This window comes from Orbicella faveolata, unplaced genomic scaffold (assembly GCF_042242905.1).
Source record: "Orbicella faveolata isolate gen_17 unplaced genomic scaffold, um_ofav_v1 contig_24, whole genome shotgun sequence".
Classification (NCBI taxonomy): Eukaryota; Metazoa; Cnidaria; class Anthozoa; order Scleractinia; family Merulinidae; genus Orbicella; species Orbicella faveolata.
The window spans coordinates 23,805,658-23,825,821 of NW_028301552.1; the positions used below are offsets into that span (position 1 = coordinate 23,805,658).

At 39.9% G+C, this 20,164-nt stretch overlaps 2 protein-coding genes across 3 annotated transcripts in view; both read left to right on the forward strand.

Moving 5' to 3' along the window:
* LOC110059855 (fermitin family homolog 2-like) overlaps nucleotides 1–15,665 on the forward strand; it is a 34,542-nt gene extending 18,877 nt beyond the window's left edge. The window contains exons 8-15 of the mRNA XM_020766609.2: nucleotides 3,937–3,983; nucleotides 6,938–6,987; nucleotides 7,111–7,182; nucleotides 8,151–8,248; nucleotides 10,264–10,419; nucleotides 10,855–10,917; nucleotides 11,761–11,907; nucleotides 12,552–15,665. Of these exons, the coding sequence (XP_020622268.2) occupies nucleotides 3,937–3,983; nucleotides 6,938–6,987; nucleotides 7,111–7,182; nucleotides 8,151–8,248; nucleotides 10,264–10,419; nucleotides 10,855–10,917; nucleotides 11,761–11,907; nucleotides 12,552–12,839 (921 nt within the window). The 3' untranslated portion in view covers nucleotides 12,840–15,665. The remainder of the gene's footprint in view (nucleotides 1–3,936; nucleotides 3,984–6,937; nucleotides 6,988–7,110; nucleotides 7,183–8,150; nucleotides 8,249–10,263; nucleotides 10,420–10,854; nucleotides 10,918–11,760; nucleotides 11,908–12,551) is intronic.
* Nucleotides 15,666–19,588: 3,923 nt separating this feature from the next.
* The window catches only part of LOC110059314 (nuclear pore complex protein Nup133-like), a 93,835-nt gene continuing 93,259 nt past the window's right edge, over nucleotides 19,589–20,164 (forward strand). For both annotated transcript variants that reach the window (XM_089292092.1, XM_089292093.1), the window contains exon 1: nucleotides 19,589–19,836. In XM_089292092.1, coding sequence (XP_089148218.1) covers nucleotides 19,703–19,836 — 134 coding nt within the window. In that variant the 5' untranslated portion in view covers nucleotides 19,589–19,702. The remainder of the gene's footprint in view (nucleotides 19,837–20,164) is intronic.

A 20,164-nucleotide genomic window follows, 5' to 3' on the forward strand; every position in this document is an offset into this window, starting at 1 on the left:
AATGTTACGATAGGCAGCCTCCACGTCGAATTTCACCATCATGGCCCTGGGCCCGTGCTTGGCCACCATGCGGATAATCTGGTCAAGTGTGATGTAATGCATCGAGAATTCATCAGCACTAATGCCATTGTTTACGCTATAGCCGCCCGGGAAGGATAAATCAATAATAAGCCGCCACTTGCCAGGCTGGCCTGTTTTGGGTTTAACCCCGAGACTGCTTACTTGTAAGTTTGGGATGGGGATAGAGGGAAAGGGGCCCGCCACCCTGCAACGGGAAACCTCGAGGGCCAAATAATCGTCAATAACATGCGGGTTCTGGAATGCAGAAGGTTTGTTCCGTTTAGCTGCTTTAAGCCTACGAGCAGGTTTGAATCCCAGGCGAAACCCGTGCTGAAGACCTTGTAACACGAAGGAAACTGCTTGCCGATCTGGGTGCCCTACCAGGTCCGAGGCAAACTGAGCCACATTCAGGGGAGAAACCACCAACACTGGATGTAAAAAGGGCCCCCCTAAGGACAAAGGCAAAATAAAAAACAAAAGGAGACGCTAGCAACAAGGTTGGAACAAAAGAAATGATTGTGTTTTACTATTAACGATAACTGAGTGGTACACAGGCTAAAACACGCATCAAGTGGCACTGCTAAACGTACCCGACCAACTAACGAGGTAAAAATTCGAACATAGAAGCATGCGAAAAATCACACGAACTAATCCCAGAAAAACCAATTCACTGTAAACAAAGCAACTAACGCAGAGTTTTGTGCTAACAGAAACAGAAAAAAAGCAATGTCACTAATGTTACAAAAGAAAAACGCACGAAGCAACAAAGAAAAGTTACAATGTTTAGACATCTCAAAGGGTGCACATCGTACGCACGAGCAAGTTGTTGTAACAAACAGCGGGATTTGTGGGTTTTAAGAACGGCGAGCTTTGGCACCAGAGCACGATCCAGGAGAACTTTCCCAATGCTTGCGATTGTCATGGCTGTCCCTGCTGGAACGGCTAGAGCATGCTGTCGCCCGATGTGAGCCCGAGCAAACACTACAGCGATGTGCATAGCGGCACGAAGCAAAGGGGGCTGTGCAGCGACCTTTATTCCACGAAATACAAACCACCACAGAAGATGAGGATCCTGGAGGCTCGCTCGAGCGCTTGAGGTGCTCAGTGGATTGGGCCAGAGAAGACTCACGTACTGAAGAACCGGCGGCATGAAAATTAAACAGTTGAACATTCATACACGACCAATCTGTCTGGCGAATGGCTGCCGCATGTTCGCGGAAGGCTTGATCATACGTGAGCCAGACTTTTCCGGAGAAGTGACGAAATGTGTGCAGGATGAGGAGTTGATACTGCAGCAAATCCTTCCATCGATGTGGAAAACGAGTAACCATAACCAAGGCGAAGATGGAGAACGCCTCCATTCAAGCCGCAATGTCCTCGATCTTATGACGCTGTCTTTTGGGGTGCGAGGTAAGAACAAGGCGCCCGTCGAATAAAAGTTGCGGCTCAGAATCCTTTTGCTGCAGTTGCAAGTTCGCCGCCAGTAAATCGCTCAGGTCCATGTACTTGCCCACAACGATCTGAGCGATGATCTTCGCGGGCACGGGCGAAAAACCAGGACCCATGACGAATGGCTGATGTAACAGCGATGCGAGCTGCCCGACAGGACAAGAGGCAACATCGCGAATTGCCCGGCTCTGCGAGGAGCCTACGTTCGTGGCGATAGCGCTAGGAACGAAAGAGGACATGGAAGGCGGCGCAAATGTTGATACAAAGGATGGCACAACTAGTGAATGGTTTGGCCTACCTTGTACCGCCTGTACGTTGAATCCTGTCCCTGAGGCCAACAAGCTTTCGGCGGAACTGGCAAGCGAAGGGAGCAAAGCAGGAACGCCCACCGAACATGGCGGCGTGGCAGTCGTAGGAATCACTGCTGAGGAACTTGGCAAAGGCACGGCACTTGGAGCAGCACTCAAGGACGCTTGTTCCGCAGCGAGAGCAGCTTGCACCGTCTGCGAAATCAATGCCACCAAATCAGGCGAAATTCCATCGGTTGCCGGTCCAGCCGATTGAAGAACAACTTGCGAAGCTTGACTTGAAGAGGGAACCAAAACGTTCTCACCAGCCGAATAAGTGGCGTTTTGCAATGAAGCTTCTCCTCCAGCCGAAGCGGTGGGGTAAAGTGGAGCAGTTTGCAAGCTATTATTCGTCCCACAAGAACCCATCATAGAAAATCGAGCAAGGTACGAGACAGCTAAATTGCCAAGCACAGTCGAAACGGCACAAATGCACGTGAGAATGAGTTGACCTCAAAAGCCACACTGTAAAACCACACGACCCCCAGCAGACCCCACACCACTGCGCATGTCCAAAACAGGGGAAGGCTGCTGACCAGCATTGTTTCGCGTTTAACTTAGCTTAAATTACATTTAACCACATTTTTTGTATGGAAACTTACTAAAGAGGCTATGACATTTCAAATTGTTAACTTTCATTGGCTTTGAACTTGTATTGGTATCAAGAAAATACCACTGAGATTGTTGGAATTCAGTTATGATAGCAAATTTAAAGTAATTTTCACATTTTTAACAAAGTTGAAAATGTGCTATTGTCTTAAAACTGAAATCTTTGCTCTTTTGGGAACAGTGGGTATATGTGTTTATGGTATATCGATCCATTAGTACTGTTGAAAACTTGTTTATGCTGTGATATGTTACAAATGAAATGGATCAGGGCTGTCATTAAGGGTCGTAACCCGTAACACCTGTTACAGCTGAGTTCACTCTATGTTACGGGTGAAGATGTTGATTGATGGTACGAACATGCTACACTTACCTAATTTATTTTTAAACATTTATTTATTGAAATAAGCATAACTGTTTCTTGGTGTCCTGCCTCCTTGGTTCTACTATTTATATTTTACTCTGGAGATGAACTTTTAGTTTGGTTAATCGCCATGAATTACATTTAGATGCCATTTTAAGCAGCAAAACTTATTATGCAATGTGCTGTTCCTATCTTTTGAGAAATTCCGCTGACCGATGTAGAGTGTTTTCCAGGCTTATCAATCGTGTTTGGTCTCGCGTGTGTGTAGAGAAAGTTTTGTTTTAATATGAATTTTTCATTGGGAAAATTGCCATTTTCATGCCCTAGTAAGTAGGAAAATGCATTTCCAGGGGTTTCATGTTGCATGCCCCCAGACCCCCCAAGATGCTCAGGCCCTTTCGGGCCTTCGGAACGTGGCCTTTGGCCACGTATTTCCCTGCTACGGGTGATAACTTACATGCAACAGCTGCTTCAAACCTTCATGACAGCCCTGTGGATCAATTTTACCAACCACAAACCACAGACATGTCCTTTTGAACTCTTTGAAGTAAACATCTGTTTTCCTGAGAGTTCTGTTAAAATGACTGATGTCAGCAAAACATAAAACTTTCAATCAATAAGGAAAAGGCACCGTTATATATTTTCATCAAGTGCTCAGTTCATTCTTTGAACCACCACCAGTTTCTATTTTGGACTCTTATCTATCATCCCCTTTTCCAAAAGAAAGCCAAATTACATGTATTAAACTTTGGGTGGCCACTTGAAAGGGGTAAACTCCCTCATTATCTCATATTAATGTACCTGAAATGTTTCTCAGCATTCAAATTAGAAGTTTTTGTAGACATGTACACATGTAGAACAAGACATACTGGATTCAGGGCTCCTTTTATTGATTCATGAATATAGTACACACTGATTGATGAAAACAAGTTTCATACGGCCAGGTTCAGACAAATACAGAACCTTAAAAGCTGGGCCTCAACGACACGGCATACATTTTGCTTATTTGAACTTAAATTTTAATCACAAAAATGTAATGTTTTTAAAAGATGGAAGTCACTTTTGGTGATGGTTACTTGACACAATTCTCTTTTGTTTCTTAATTAACAGAGCCTCACATCAGTCCCAGAAATAAAAGATTATCTTCACTTGGTGAAGTAAGTCTTAACCATTGTATTACAAAATTGTTATAAATGTTGTCTCTTGACAAAGGAGAACAGAATTCAGATGGAGTGTTATCCTCTGAAAATTTTGCTTTTTTCAGTGAGAAACCACAACATTTGTTAAAACAACATGGTCTACTGAGTGGTATAAGTGTTAGTCAAGTGTAGTTGGAATGTTTGTAGAACAATCTGATATTTATTTACTATTAGTCAACCCCTTCTGTAGTGCATTTTAGTTTATGCACCCTTTGCAATACTGAAAGTAATCTATTGTCCTTATATTCATTGTATTTTAATGGGGGGATGGTCCATGATGGGCCATCCCCCATCAGACAGACAGACAGATCTGTCACCCTATGAGTATTAAGGTTACTCCAATCTTTGCAAGTGTCCTCCAGAAAAAAAAATTGATTTCAAGGAAACCTCCACAAACTTTATATCAATAGAAAGGTTATGAAATGTAGAATTCGATAAAATTATGTTCTGTTTTAACTATCGCTTTCCAAATTCGGAAGAAACTGTCAACACCAAAATGAACAACTGACATTCCGGCGAATTAATCGGTGTGATCGTTGATGCAAAATAAGTGTGCAGTGCTAATGAAAAAGCTTCAATCTCTCAAAGTGAGTCAGCATTTTCTCGCATTTGTATTGGTTATCTTTTTATAGATCTGTCAGGGTCCACTATCAAATAATGTGCTATACGTGTTGCTTTAGAGGCCACCATGAGAACAGTGGTTAAAATAAAAGAATTCAGCACTGCACTTTTGTTCCTTATTTATCAGTGAATGTTCTGGCCTAATTTTATGAAAAACAGTCAATTCTACATACCCTATTAATTAATACCCTAAGAACGAGTGCGATAGTGTTACAGTCACCTTTTAGGCACAGGCGTTTTAGGCGGCTAGTCAACAATGGGCAAAAACTAAAGAAAAGCAATGTGCAACAAAACAAAAAGAAACCAAGGAACAAGTGCCGATGTGTGATTTCAGGGAGGCACTCATGACGGACATGAAATCTCTGGGGTAAGTTTTGTGTGCAGTAAAACTGAATATACCGGTGTTTGATATAGGATCTCTGGAAGAAGCCATTTGCCGCAATAGGTTTGCTGAGAAGTCCATGGCTTTTGGGGAATTATGATATCTTGGCGATTTATCAACTTTTATTAAAAGATCTCTTTTTCCTCAATAACTAATGCATGTTTTAATATTTTAATTCCATACAAAATTTGGCAAAAGTACCCCCACGAAGGTTTGGAGTAACCTTAATATACCAGGAGTTGCCAATTCAGCAAAAGTGAAATCCAGGAGATCACAAATTGTGCCTCTTCTCAACCCCCCAATATATTTAACAATTATTCGCCAAAGGCGAGGTGAACATTGGTGAATATTCACCAAGACGAAGTCAAGGTGAATATTCACCAATGTTCACTGAGCCTGAGGCGAATAACTGTTTTAGTATAATTTTCAGAGGTGAATATCAAGGACTACAAAATAACAGACTAGAACATAAAACACAGATGCAACACACATATGCCGCCATAGTTTTAATAGTAAGCTTACATGTACATTGATTGTGAATCAATTTACTCATCGAGTTCGGCAGTAAAACAAACGAGTGAAACACTACAAAAAATAAATTCATCCAGTACCTTTGTTTTATTGTTGTTGACTTCATTCACAGCTGCCATCATCGTCCAGGCTAAAAATGAGTATCTTTAGTTTGAAGGAAAATTAATATCGGTCAATCAATCTATCAACATAACCACTACGTTTACAATTCTTAAATGCCTTGAATACAAGTTCTTGAAGAGATTTTTGGTCCAAGAGCGACAGCAGTCACTTTGAAAATTCTCCATCCTTTCTAATATCCTGGATTTGGAGTGATGTCTTTCGCATAAATGAAAACTCCATTCAGCAAGTGTCCGCCATGTTTACGTGCCGAGATGGCAAAGATAGCGAGCTTAGTAACCAAGCTTTAGCAGGGTGAATATAGCGTCATATGATGACCTTTCGACCAATCAGAATGTCCAATTCTTATATTTACCTCTGGAAATTATACTAAAGTAAAATATAACTGCTGATTGAACCTCAAAGACGTGTTAAACATCCACACAAAATTTCCCCAAGATCTGCCAGAATTAATGTTACAGTGAGTATGAAGTACTTTCCTGTGAGATTTGGGGACTCGCATAGGAGACCAGGAGATTATTCTGTATTCAGGAGACTCTCAGATAATCTGAGAGAGTTGGCATCAGTGTTATATGTAGTGTATTTTCTGACACTTTATTATTAGTGCGCGAGTTGAATAATAATAGATTGGGATAAAATTAGTGTTAAAGGTTCTAACTACAAAACAGAGAAATGTCAAAGAAACACTTTTGCATACGAGGTGAGACTGATTAGGTGTTCAATTCCAGTTTTCTTTTATGAATAAACAGCATCTCAGACATAGATCAGACTCTCTAGCTTTCCTTTGACAAGGTCAGGAGACCACCTCAGTTGGAAAATCTGGCTTTAACCAGTCCAAAAATTGGCAGCATGCTCAAACTTCCTGAGGCAAAGCCACCCGTAGTGTGTCAAAAACATATTGTCTACAGTGATATGGAATACATCAGATACACCTGCTTCCATCTGTATCAAGGCATCATAGAGCATAAGTCACTTGTCACTGGGAAGCATTTACAAAGAAAAAGCATAATGCCAAGATCCTTGACCTTGCCAACAAATTTCAGTCCTTGATATTTCTCTCTGTTTTGTAAGTAGCACCTGTATCTCTTAATTTTTGAATAATCTATTATTATTTAACTTTTGTATGAAACTATTCACACGCTCCCTTCACATACAAACTTACTATTATTGTATATTGTTATTATTACTTTTATTATATGATAATAAAGAACATCAATACATGAATGTGGTTTTGGAGACACTTTTCTACATCTTACAGGCACAAAACTTTTGGTACTAAGAAAAAGAAGTACTGGTTTGTTTTTAAAGGTACCTTTACTTATTTTTTTTTATTTACACGTATGTATTTCTATTTTGGATTACCATATGTTTTCCTTTTCCTAGAGAAAACCTGCTGTTAAACTATTGAATGTTGTGTTCTCTTTTCCTCAGACACTGTCCTTTCATTGTTCAAAAGTCAAGAGGAAGCTTTTGGTGCACCGGTTCAAAAAATGAACCTGAGAGGTAGGAAGACAAAAACTATGAAATAATTCTTGTCTTAAAATGAGGAACTTTGGGCTTAAATCTCTCTGCATCTCATCACAGGTCATTCATAATATTAAAAAAGTATTCATATTATTAAACGTTTAGTTTGTCAAAAAATTTGACACTAACCCTTCTAAGAGCATTTTGAGCCTTCTATTCAACTTATCGGCAGTGTTGCGCATCGTATGACTTTTTTGCTCATTCCTTCTGCATTCGTTTTATTGCTTGTTTGTTTGTTTGTTTGTGTGTTTTTTTTCTTTGTTTGTTTGAAAATGTTCTGTTTGTTCTGGGTTTCTTTGTTGTTGTCAATTTGATAACAGAAGATAGAGAAATTTATGATTAGATATTTGTAACATGCAACACATACAATTTGGCATTTCCTATGCTCACCCAGTTTCAAATAAGTTCACTGATTACCCTAGCAAGCGTAGCAAGCGTTTCTGTGGGGTTTGGAAGCAAAGAAAGACAGAGGGACGGGATTTTTGGTGTTTTGTCTGTGTGGAAAATGGGGCGAGAGCCCTGAACCCCACAGAAACGCTTGCTATGCAGGCTATGATTACCCTTAATCCCTGAAAGCACTCCTTGGTTGGACATAATTCTCCTTTTCTGGCCTTTTGACTGAAAATGTATGGATCCAGTTCAAATCTAATGAGTGTCTTCCTCAAAACTGTTGGCCAATTTTGCAAGTAAAATGAAATACATCAACACAGTGTTACATATATAGTTCATGGCTTTCATTGTTCCTGAAGTCATTATCCCAAGAGAATATGAGCCCATGGGCAACACTAGCTAGTGTTGTTACTCAGTTCTCAATGACACGCAAATTAATTTGAAGTCTTAATGGAGTGTAAGTAAGGATATCATTATTGTTAGTGGCATAGTAAAAACCTTGTCACTACTGTATGATACTTTGCACTCATAATTTGGATGATCCCTGTTTCGTGTAGGTTGTGAGATCACTCCAGATGTTAACGTGAACAAAGAGAAGTTTAACATCAAGATAAAGCTTAAAGAATCAGATGACATCGAAATTTGCTGCTCATGTGTAAGTTTCCGTTTACATTTAACCTTTTTTAACTTGGAAAATATTTGTTATTTTCCAAGTTGTAGTGGTGGAACGATTTCACTCCATCACCCCGTCACCCTGTCACCCCTTCACTCCTTCACTCCTTCACTCCTTCACTCCTTCACTCCTAAAAATGGGGACTTTTCGTCATCAACACTCCAAGTGAGACCAGAATCCTCGATTTGTTCCCGAGACGACGAGCATCCCCGACATTTTCATATAGGAGTCCCCCCCCCCCTCCCCCCCCCCCCCCGAGTTTCAAACATCGCCGTCTAAGGCAGTTTTATAGTCGCTTGCAGCATGTCAAGTTAGTTATTTTCGAGAGGTAGAAGGTACAACGATTTTTTCATTGTAAGGAAAATACTTACGGTTCTTGCTTAGCGATTCAGGGAAAGTCTTCGTGGTTTTTCCTTCACAATCTACGTGATAATTGTGAGTTCGGAAGCAATCAATATGGCTCCAGACAATTTTTTTAACTCGAGAAACAGAAAGGCAAACACTACCTTTCGGTTAATGGTTTCTTGACGGAAAAAGAAAAAAACATTGAAGAAGAAAAGGAAAGATATACAGTAGTCCCCACTAGGATTCGAACTCCCAATATCTCGCATGGCTTATCACACTGCGCTACTTGGACATCAGTTACCGAAGAGCGAAAGTATTGATTATTTATTTACATACTGCAGGCTCAAGTGTTTCGTTCAGTCTATACCTCACTTTTGACCAAACAAAATGATCTTGCCGTTTTTGACTACAGCACAAGGAAGACATGTACAGATACATGCAATGTAAAACGTGTAGGCAGGCCTGAGTAACAAACAGTTTCTTAACATTGAACTTTTTCATTTTGCAAATATCACAACACACCCCTGAATGGAGAAAGGCTTTATGGGCTTGTTCGAAAACTAGACTGCCCTCACATCACGAGTAGTTCCTTAATGAGCAATGCCTCGTAACACCCTTTCATAATATTTTCCAAGTTCAGTGGCTTACAGCCACTTTGATTTGCTTTTCTGCTACTCAAAGTATTGGTATACCCCGATCAAAAAAACTTGAGTTGTTTTTAGTCATACCACAGGATTGTTTGAGATTTTTAATTTGCAACAAAAATGAAAGAGGCACATTCTTTCATTCTGATGCAATGCTTTGTAAGCTAATGCTAACAACTTTTCTTGAATGTAGACTTTCCTCAGTGGAATCGGATAAGCACAGATCCAAGTTCTATTCCAAAATGGCTGCCAAGTTCTTGTAACAAATGCATGTCTGCACTTGTAAGAAATACTACTGGTCATTACACAGACCTTGTCAGTGTGTTGTGCCAGCATGAATAAAATTTAGCTTCAAACTGAAATTCTGGAAGGCAGTGATTTTGATTTCTGCGACACTTTGGTTTGCAACACCCTGAAGCAAAAGTATGCAGACCTTGCATAATTTTGTTCCAAATTTAGTATTTGCAGTTCAGGAAAATTTGTGCTCAACTTCAAGCTCAGTCAAGTTTCTTTCCTAACTCACACACCTAAAGGTACAAGGTGGTTTCTCCTATTTTTGAGTCATTTTTAACTCACTAGCAAGGAGTGAGCAAATAATTATGCATTTTATGCTTCAATTTACCCATTATAACTACAAACCCTTATGAAAATGACATACGTGCTGAGCGGCTCTGTTCCTAAAGGCAACACAAACAACAGGATGGATAGAAATAGCTTTGTGAAATTTAACACATAGCCGTTTTATTAAACTCTGAACAATTTTAAAACATTTCTGGGTGATTCAATTTGTCAAAAAAGAACTGAAATTAACGGGGCGAAATTTTGAATTGTATGTGTTAGTCCCAAAGGGAGTCTACTGTATGGACCATAGTTTTCTTCTCACGAGGAATTGAATTTAAGCTAGCTCATTAACAAGTGCAGCTGGCTTTTCTGGCTGTACACCTTTGAATTTCCCCAGGCGCATTGATTGATCGTTCCATTGTTGCGTATATGTCATTGGTACTTTAGGAGTCCCAGTATTCCAAATGGATGGCAGCTTGTCGCTTGGCATCCAAAGGAAAAACTATGGCTGATTCTGGGTATGACGCAGAAGTTTCTGGTATCCAGGCTTTCCTCAGTATGCAGCATGATAAAGGCGATGTGACACCCCTCAGTCCTGGACAGGTTTGTTCAGACGTATCAGATGGCCAGATTGAAGTTAGTCATTTAAAAGGCTTTTATTTTCTCCCATCACTTAGATTTAATTATCATGTTTGCTGTAAGTTTTCTAAGTAACTAATGTGGTGCATTATGGTAGATGCCAGTTTGAAATATGACAAAGATGAAAATAAGTTGATGGGTGGGCAGACAGACAGACAGACAGACAGACAGACAACCTTTATTTAACCACAATAGAAATTAAAGCTAAGTAGCTTATAGGGTCGTGCATAATAATTTAAATTAAATTAACACAGAGTCAGACTCAACAATTCCGAGTTCTACTAAAAAGGAGTCAAACCTCCACTACCATGCTATAAGAGACTTGTAGGAGCCAGGCCATACTACATCAGTAGCTACTTATTTGAATGTTTGGTTAAGTTGATTGTCCTTTGTAAATAGATTCCCATTCAACCTGAAGATTTTGTTGGGTCAAGGATGTTGAAAAAGTACAAAGCTAAACAGGTAAGGCTGGTGAGCCAGCACACGGTCAGCATGCAATAATGTGCTGACAACAATATCGATTAACCATCATAGTGCAACGTTTTCATAACATAACTGTGTGTAACACAATTTGTCGGAAAATGTGTCAAAGTCCAGCAAGCACTGATATATCTGCTGGTAAAATAAGATAAAGAGACAATCGGTCAGTGAGTGAACTGGTGTAAAATCTGTTCCAAGTGTTCATCATGTTTATGCAAAAGCTTACAAGCATTGTTTTATTAATACTGGATTACATTCGAATTGGATTTTCTGTTCCATGCAACTTAACAGTGTTGAAGTGTTATATCCAATATTTTTGTTGAGGGCAGGGTATTTCTCTAGTCTCCCACACAGACTCTTTGGGCTTGTTATTTTACTTACTTTTTACTTATTCAGGCTTAACACAATAACGTTCGATTAAATCCTTCGTTTGTGTTGGATGCTTTTGGTGAACTATTGCTTATTGTTACAATTTTTAAATACTAAATGATGAAAGAGACGTTAAAAGTTCAAGCACCTCTCTCATCATTTCACCCGTTGAAGACTACAGTTTAGGCAAACGAAAGCTTGTGTTGTATAATATTTTTAGCCAGAGATCGTTTTTAAGTTTTACTAGATATTTAAAATTGAGCATTGCTCTTCGCACATCAAATGATTTCATATCAGCCGCATCTGTTACATGGTGCTCGAGTTTAAAAATGCGCACCTTCTCAGTAGATTCCTTTCCCTGGAACTTCTTTATCTTACATTTGGCGACAATTAATAATAACTCATTTGTATTGATACTGCCGTATCATTGCTTAGCCTGATAACTTTCTCTTTCAGATTGCGGCTCGTATTCTTGAGGCACATTCTTCCCTGAACAAAAGTTCATTGATTGAGTCTAAAATGTTATACATCAGACAGTGGCAGGCATTACCCGAGTTTGGTCTTTCTCATTTCATTGTTCGATTTCGTGGGTCCAAGAAAGAGGTAAATCATAGTGTAAATATTTTTGAGTGTCACTAACGTTTCAACAGTGTCTGTGTAATAATTAATTAACGTTGTGAGTGGAGTGACAAAACGTCATTTCTTAGCATAGCGACATGCCATTTTCAGTCAGTGGGTTAAACCATAATCGTCTGTGTTATCACACGGTACCAAGTGTTTTTCATTCGCCCATTATTCTGTGTAGCCATGATTACCAAAACATTAGGGTGTGAAATTCTTTGCCACTCACTGACTTATTCACTTAAGAAGAGATTTATCTTGATCAGCGTCTCTTACAGGATGATACTGGTAGCTTTTATTACAGTCAGGTAGATACTCGCCGATAGCCTCCGAATTTGGTTAGTGTGACAGAGTCGTAGACAACAATGTAAAATCTGAATTGTTTGGTCATAAGTAGTGAGGCCTGTGGCTTCAGCGTTGAGGTTGGTGCTATGATTGTGGCCTGTCGAAAGAAGTGAGGCTGGATATCGTTTACGGACGTTACTCATTCATAAAGTTCAACCAATTTTCATTCCTCTATATGTCAGAGCATGCCTAACCAATATTTTTTGTAACTCGCACTTTTGCGTAATCTTTGGAGTGGCAGTTCAAACTCCGCCATGACTTCATCTTTCCTTCCGTTATAGGAAGTCCTTGGTATAGCTTTTAACAGAATCATGCGAGTGGACCCAGCAAGTCGTGAAGCTCTCAAGACGTGGCGATACAGTGTGATGAAAGCTTGGAATGTAAACTGGGAAACCAGGGAAATGGTTGTACAGTGTGAAGGAGAAACCATTACGTTCGGATGTACCAGCGCAGACATTAAAGTAATTCATGAATTTATTGGAGGGTATATCTTCATGTCAATGAGAAAGGATGTGAATCAGCCGCCGAATGAGGAGCTGTTCTTCAAGTTGACTGGAGGGTGGGTTTAGAACCAAAAGTCGCGTGCTATTGGACCAACCATGTCAACTGTGACCGGCTTTGGTGCAGTTTGACACTGGTTGAACTTTGATTGATTGGTTAATTCCAATGAAACACGGTCATTCAACCGACTAACAAAAGTAACAAAGAAACGTTTCTCCGATACGACATTCAAAAAACACTGATTTAATTTCCCAATTTAGCCAGATAGAACACGAAATGAAAGACTTATTAATGTTGGTCACTGGAGAAGCTAGGCAACCTAAAAATGTTACGTAATGAACACTAGTTAGTGCCTGAACTCAACCGTCCTTCAGAGTTGAGGATATCTCAGCTTTTTTTTTGGTGAACAGTGTTGCGTGACTTGAAACAGACAGAGATGAAGTCAAACAAGGTTTGGATTGGAAATTACTCTGTCAGATAGCGATTAAAGAAATTGGCTTTCAATTAACCAGCCCGAATTCAAGAGAGCAAATACTAGTATTCAAACGGTGACCATTTGTCTATGCAAGTTAACAAATACAGAAGTTTTCTTGTATTTAATATCTGATTTTCGAACCAGCAGATTTTTACTACGATCTTTGTTGATCGTGATGTCATCAAAAGTAGATGCACAAACCATTTTTAACGCATCAAAATATTTCAGTTTTTAACTTTATTGTTTTGTTTCGAATGGATGAATTATTATTGGACAAAATATTATGTGTGGTATAAATTTAGTAAGGGACCACTCATTTGTCATATACAGGAGCATGTTCCATTAAAAAGCTTGAATACAGTAAAAACCTTTGTAAGAACCTACATTTTTTAAGTCTAGCAAAATAGGTTCTTGTATTTTGGTGTAGTTATCGGCAATTTAGGCTAATTAGGTTCTTATTAGGTTCTTAATGATAAATTTGGATTTGGTCCTTAAATATGCAGTGTTATTCGCAACTGTATTATGATAAGCCATACACAACTGATTACAGAATGTATGATAGTGTTGCCTCTATACCAAAGAGTTCATAAGTCAACTGTAGCCCACATGGGGTTACTTTGCTAAACGGTTTCTTATATTTTTAGGTTTTAAAATGGCAATTTTCCGCCAGCAGATTCTTAAACCACTAGGTACTTACACGCGTGTTTTTACTGTAGTTAAAGAGGGGCACTGAAAAATTCAGTGAGGAGAAAGAGTACCACTGTAAAAACCTGTCCAAAATTACAGTGTTTAGCTGCTTACATTCAAAGGATTCGTAGTAACGGAATTCAATTAGGAAGTGATCAAAGACTAGATTCTTCCAGAGATAAATAATGTTGCGCTTAATCACAGTCTAAATATTTCTCTGATGCACCAGTTTCCAGAAGAATCTTTCTCAAGTGAACACGTACGTAGCGGCGATGTGTTTGCTTTCAGAATGTTTGTGTATATCCATTTCTTCTGATAAAAATGAGATAATGAGTTTCTTCAGAAACATGACTGGGTTTATACGAAAAGAAAACATCGAAACCTAGAATTGTAACCAGGAATGGTTGTTATGAAAAGAATACAAAAAGTTTGAAATTGTTAAAAGAAAAATGTTATTGAGGACTAGAAAAGGCGTTTCGATCGAGAATCTTGGATCGTCAGAGCTTTCAGATGGAATGATAACTTGTAACGGTTAGAAAAGTTGTCCACAACTACTGTGAAATCCCACGTCAAAGTCCTGGGCTTATAATTATAACTTCATAAGGTGTTTTGGGTGGGCTTGTAAACGGGGGAGGGGGGCGGCTTATATCCGGGGGGCATATAAGCGGAACAAAAAAAATATGTTTCGGAACGACGAGATTAAACGTATCTGAGAGACTTTTAAAGCTAACATACCATTACATTTAGAGCTATCACCCTATCACCTAGGCTCGATTTCCGCTGCTTTCTCGGGTCCGGTCTAGTTCGGGGGAGGAGCGCGGGCTCCTTTCCCGAATAGCGGCTGGTGATCGAGCCTACCTATCACCCTGTTACCCTATTATTACCCCATCACCCTATTAGTCTGTAACTTTCGATTAAAAATTTTGATGTTTGTGAAGAAACGCGAAAGAAACGCACTTATAAATTAGATGGGCTTATATCCAGGGAGGGCTGACATCTGGAATAATATCTTTGTAAGCAAATAGAAGGGCTTATATCCGGGGGGGCTTATAATCGGGGGGTGCTTTAAGGTGGGATTTTACGGTATGCTAGTATCAGATAGGTGAAAAAAAAAACAGTACCAACTTAATACCGTCATTTCCTAAGTTGAAGTCGTTTTGAGAGTTCCACGCTTTGAGGAAACGTATTTAACGTTCACTGTACTTCGTCATATTTTATGATCGTGATCGATCACGTGCGGTTTAAGAAAAAAAAACATGACCGCTTTCTTTTGTTAAAGCCCCTGTTGTTGATTGCCCTCGCCGTAATGCGTAATTTGATCTTCGCGTAATTAATGTCGCCCGGATCTCTTGTAGGGATTGTAATCGTCCCTCTTTGAATTACCTCCTCCGGTGCCTTTGTAACAACATTCCACGCTTTGTAGTGCACTTAGACATTTTTCCTATGCAGTCACTGTTCCTTTTTGTTAGTGGAATTACGGCCGTTCCTACTCAGTCGTGTTCCTTTTTTGTAGTACTTGACTGTCCCTTTTTTGCCCAACTTCTCCCCATCTTAGTCACCCTGAGCAATAGCTAATGAGTGGTCCCTCAGTTTATTACCAATATTATAAAAGATATCCTTCTTTAGAGTTTGATGAGCCGCGTCACCTTAAATAAGGGTGGTTTTTTTTTGTACCATTTTAACTGTATTAAACATGAAGCAAAGTCTCATTAAAGATTACGATGTATTTATAGTTTACGACTTGTCCTTTCTTTTGCGATTAATCCTGGATTCCGTTTAATCTTTCTATCACCTGAATTGCCATTGTCTGAAAAAAAAAAACCGCTCAGGTGCCACTTGATGCATCTTCAGTCTAATCCCTGAACTCTCACTTAGGAATGAAAGAGTCCATGAGAACCTGCATGCGCATGCTTCGAATGCCGCCATTTACCCCCCCCCCCCGAACAACCGGGGGGAGGGGAGGGGGGAAACAATATGGCAGAACGAGATTTGAACGGTTGTTTGGAAAACCCGAAAAGGGAACAGTGGCGAACAGTCGCGAATAGTCGTCAATAGTCACCGCTTTAGTTTAAGACTGATCTGGATTCGTTAAAACTGATCACGTGGACGCTGATAGATTCGACCCAACCTCGTTCCCAGGCTCTCTCTTCTCTGCCTCCCTTGGTCGCTAAAGGAGGCAGAGAAGAGAGAGCCTGGGAACGAGGTTGGATTCGACCAAGCACGTTCTGTGAAAAAACAGTAAAATACAACTGTGAGGTAAGTGTTCTGTGATAAGTTTACTAATTGAAAAGACACAAACGAGCTGTTCTCATAACCGGTTATAAAAACAACATCTAAGCTATATCGCGTTAATTGATTATTCAGGTAAGCAAAAGAATTTCAGTGAATTTATTACTTTTCTTCTTAGGACTCAGGCTAGGGCTGCATTGAGAAAACAGAGAACACAAGGATAACACAATAAAGACGTATTTACGCTTTTGCAGCGGTGAAAACAGAAGAAATCACGTTTAGAAACACCTTTTAATTTGTCCTGATAAGCGTCTATGCTCTGCGAGGTTGACTTCGAGGTAGTGGGTACCAAATTTCTGTCATTCGTCACTATTCCCACCCTTATTTGCCACTATTCGCGACTGCTCACTACTATTCGCACTATTTAACAATTATTCACCGAAGTGGAGGTGAATAGTGGTGGATATTTACCGAGCGGCGAGGTAAATATCCATTACTTACACCGACACCGAGGTGAATAATTGTTTTAGTATATACCACACAAGCTGAATAATTAGCGGACCAAAACGTTATTTTATGTGTGTATGTGTGACAAGTGGTCGGAAATTTTAAAATCTCTCGCGCCTGCTGCCCGGAGGTGAATAGTACTTGCTAATCACCTCCGAGTTAACCAATCAGAGCGCGCGAAAAGCACTATTCACTTGTGTGGTATATACTAATCGACATTATAACCCATCAAATATTTACGCTCGCGCGCGATTGGTCTAAAGGTGTCAAGCGACCGAACATGCCCCGGCTAAAACAGGGGAATATCCTCGGATATTCCCCAAGTGATATTCCCCAGATTCCAAAACTTCAAGCTAGGCTTCAAGTTTGCAATTAAAAGTAATGTCAAGACGGGAGAACGGTTTGCTTTTGTGACAGAAGAAGAACTTAACCTGCCTGTTGATAAAGCAGTAAGTACCAGAAAACACGAAAAAAATCAACGTTAAAAGTTTTAAGCGGAAATCAGATTCCGCGTGTTGCCAAATATATTTGAAGGACAACAAACACAATAGCCTCCATTTGGCTTTAAGAATATGCTCGGGTATTTGTCCTTGGACATTACCTGTTCCTCGAGGCTCATAGTTTTCCTCGAGCTTTGCTCTCGGAAAACTGTTCGCTTCTCGGAACAGATGATGTTGCGGACAAATATCCGAGCATATTTTTGCGCCAAATGGAGGCTATTCTCGGTTTTCACCAGTCATGTGATCGAAACTAACAATCGTAACCGTTCAATAAATAAATTCAAGAATCTGGCGTATGATAGATGATTGCTATATAAACAACCTCGCCAAGAATCAGGTTTCTGCTGTTTTTCATTCGCCCGTTATTCGCAGAAGTGTGTCACCCAAATTTATAGAGCTTTGTATGGAGACGCCATGTTTGTGCCCTTCGGAGGGGCACAAACATGGCGGCCGTAAAATAACAAAAACATCTGTCGTTGAGTTTTGCAATTGAAACGAAAATTTTTACTCTAGAGCTCCGACACATTGAAATAAATGCTTCTTCCAGTGCAAGCATCGTTTATTTAGCAAAAACTAAAGCGGTAACTCATATTTTGGCCTACGCGACAGTCTTTTCGGGCCGCCATTTTCATGTCACACAACGCAAAAGCTTGGAGTGCTCTATTACAAAAAGAACTCTTTCGAGCTAAAAGATTGTCAAACGTCACGTTCCTATAGGGTCTTTTATCTGATGAAACTAAAACCGCGGAAGGAAAGATAATTTCTAATTTTGGAATATATTCGAGTGTTCCAGACACCCGATTTAAACGAAGCTTATATCCTCCCCAGTGAGTATGCGGGAAATGCGCCACTCGGGTGTTATTTCAGTAAAGCACTCGTGTCTACAATAAATACCCTAACGATAACTTGATGGCTACACTGAATACTGTTTTTCCGCCCTAAACACCCTACCTGACTGATACTAAAATCATCCTTGATTTCGTGGCTTGACACGACTCGTCCGACCCGTAGAGGTCGTGAAACAATGCCTTACGGATTGATCAGGTCGTAAAACAATGGTGACCTGCATATCATTAGTAAGACAGATACTCTGACCGTACGACCTGTACGAGTCATGAAACAATGGTCTACGAGTCGCACAGTTGGTGAAGTACATATCATCAGGGAGGCTTAGGGTGTATATACAAGTCGATGAGTCGTACGTGTCACGGACTTTTATACACACCTCAAGTCACACCAATGATCTGCACTTCACCAACTGTACGACTCGTAAACCATTGTTTCATTACCTGTACTAGTCGATGGAGTCGTACGAAAAGGAAGATGTCATTTACGGGTCCTATCAGTTCGTGTATATTGGACAAACCTCATTTTGGAAAATAGCCATAAATTTGCTTTAAAACTTCTTATCGCCTCGCCTTCGGATCTAGGGGAGGGATCGGGGGCCAAAGGTGCCAAAAGGTGCCAAAGGTTTAAACAGATTTTACGCGTATACAAGTTAAGGGCAGCAGGGGTAGCACATCTTAAAAACCAAGTCCATTATTTTATTATTCGCGTCAGAGGTCCGAAGGCAAATCTGCATTCCCAGCATTCCTAAAAGTTAACGGTAAGTGATCGAGTGACAAATTCGCACCCATAACAATACTTCTGAATGTCAATAAATTTGGCATTCAGATGCAAAAAATAACTTAAAAACTACAAAAGATACGAATGTTATTAAATTCCCTTTTTTTTTTTAGTAGAATACTTATTTTTGCAATATATTAAAATGCTCCTGGAAACACAAATAACAACAAGAATCACTGATTCATCGGTTCTAATTGCAACCACTCATCCCTGAAAAACAACAGTCTCAAGATACCATTTGTGTCTAAAAATAAAAATAGCTCGTCACATTTGCTTGTAACAAGAAAAACTTTCAAAACGCAGTGGTCTTGTTCAAAACTAGCTGTCCTCATATTACACTAAAGCCTAGTTACTCTTCATAAGAAAAATGGGGCCGAATTGACCTGAACAAACAGTTCAAAACTTCTGTTCCACTATGAGGCTTCACAGAGTTTAAGATTAGAGATCATTAGACATTGTAGAAACTCAAAGAATTATAATTATTAAAGCTGACACAATGATCGCTCGCAACAAAAACTTCAACCCGAATACTTCGCACAGTTCAACTACAGTCTTGGACAGAATAATATAAGAAATAAAACCACCCCTCCCCCGAATCAATGATGAACTCGCGCTACAACCAAAACGCGCCATTTTTTCCGTCATTGAAATGGGGGGAGGGGTGGTCTTAATTTTTCATTTATTTTGTCCAAGACTCGTTCAAGACAAGAGGTAGAGGAGGGAGAGCCTGGGATCCAGGTTGCCCCTTGGTTGCCCCATCGTGACAAGGTCTTGGGTCGTGACCAATGAACATCTAGTGCTAGTCTCTGTGTCTTGGCTCTAAAGAAAAATGGCGGCTGGAATGAATGAGGAGTGGTAAACTCGGTTATGAGAGGTTTGCTGTAATATTGTTGCTCGATAAATTTCAATGATGACTAGCCCTTGGTCAAGGCAATCATTCAAAGCAAAAGTTGCTCCCAAAAGCTGTGACTCTAGTCCTTTTACGCCGCGTCAGTCTTTAACCTACTCTTCAGTTATTGCTGACACGACCACAATTGCAAGGTAAGCAAGTCAAAGTCAACGTTTAGGTCAGCCTATCTGCAAACGTCTCCAATTTCCTTTGCTTCAAGCGGAAAAGGGACGTCTGCGAATCGTCATTGCTAATCATGTTCCAGAATCCTGCTGTAACGTTTTAGATTTATTTTATTAAGCCAACTTGGAGCTGGTCACGTTGTGAGTTCGTAATATGTAATACAAGCTTACTCGTGGATGGTGAAGATTCAAGTGAATATATAGTGTCAGAGAAGCCGTAATTCAGGCCTTATTTTCACAGCTGCTTTTAATATACCCAACTTTTTAAGTTGTGCATATAACTGATGGAATCCATCCA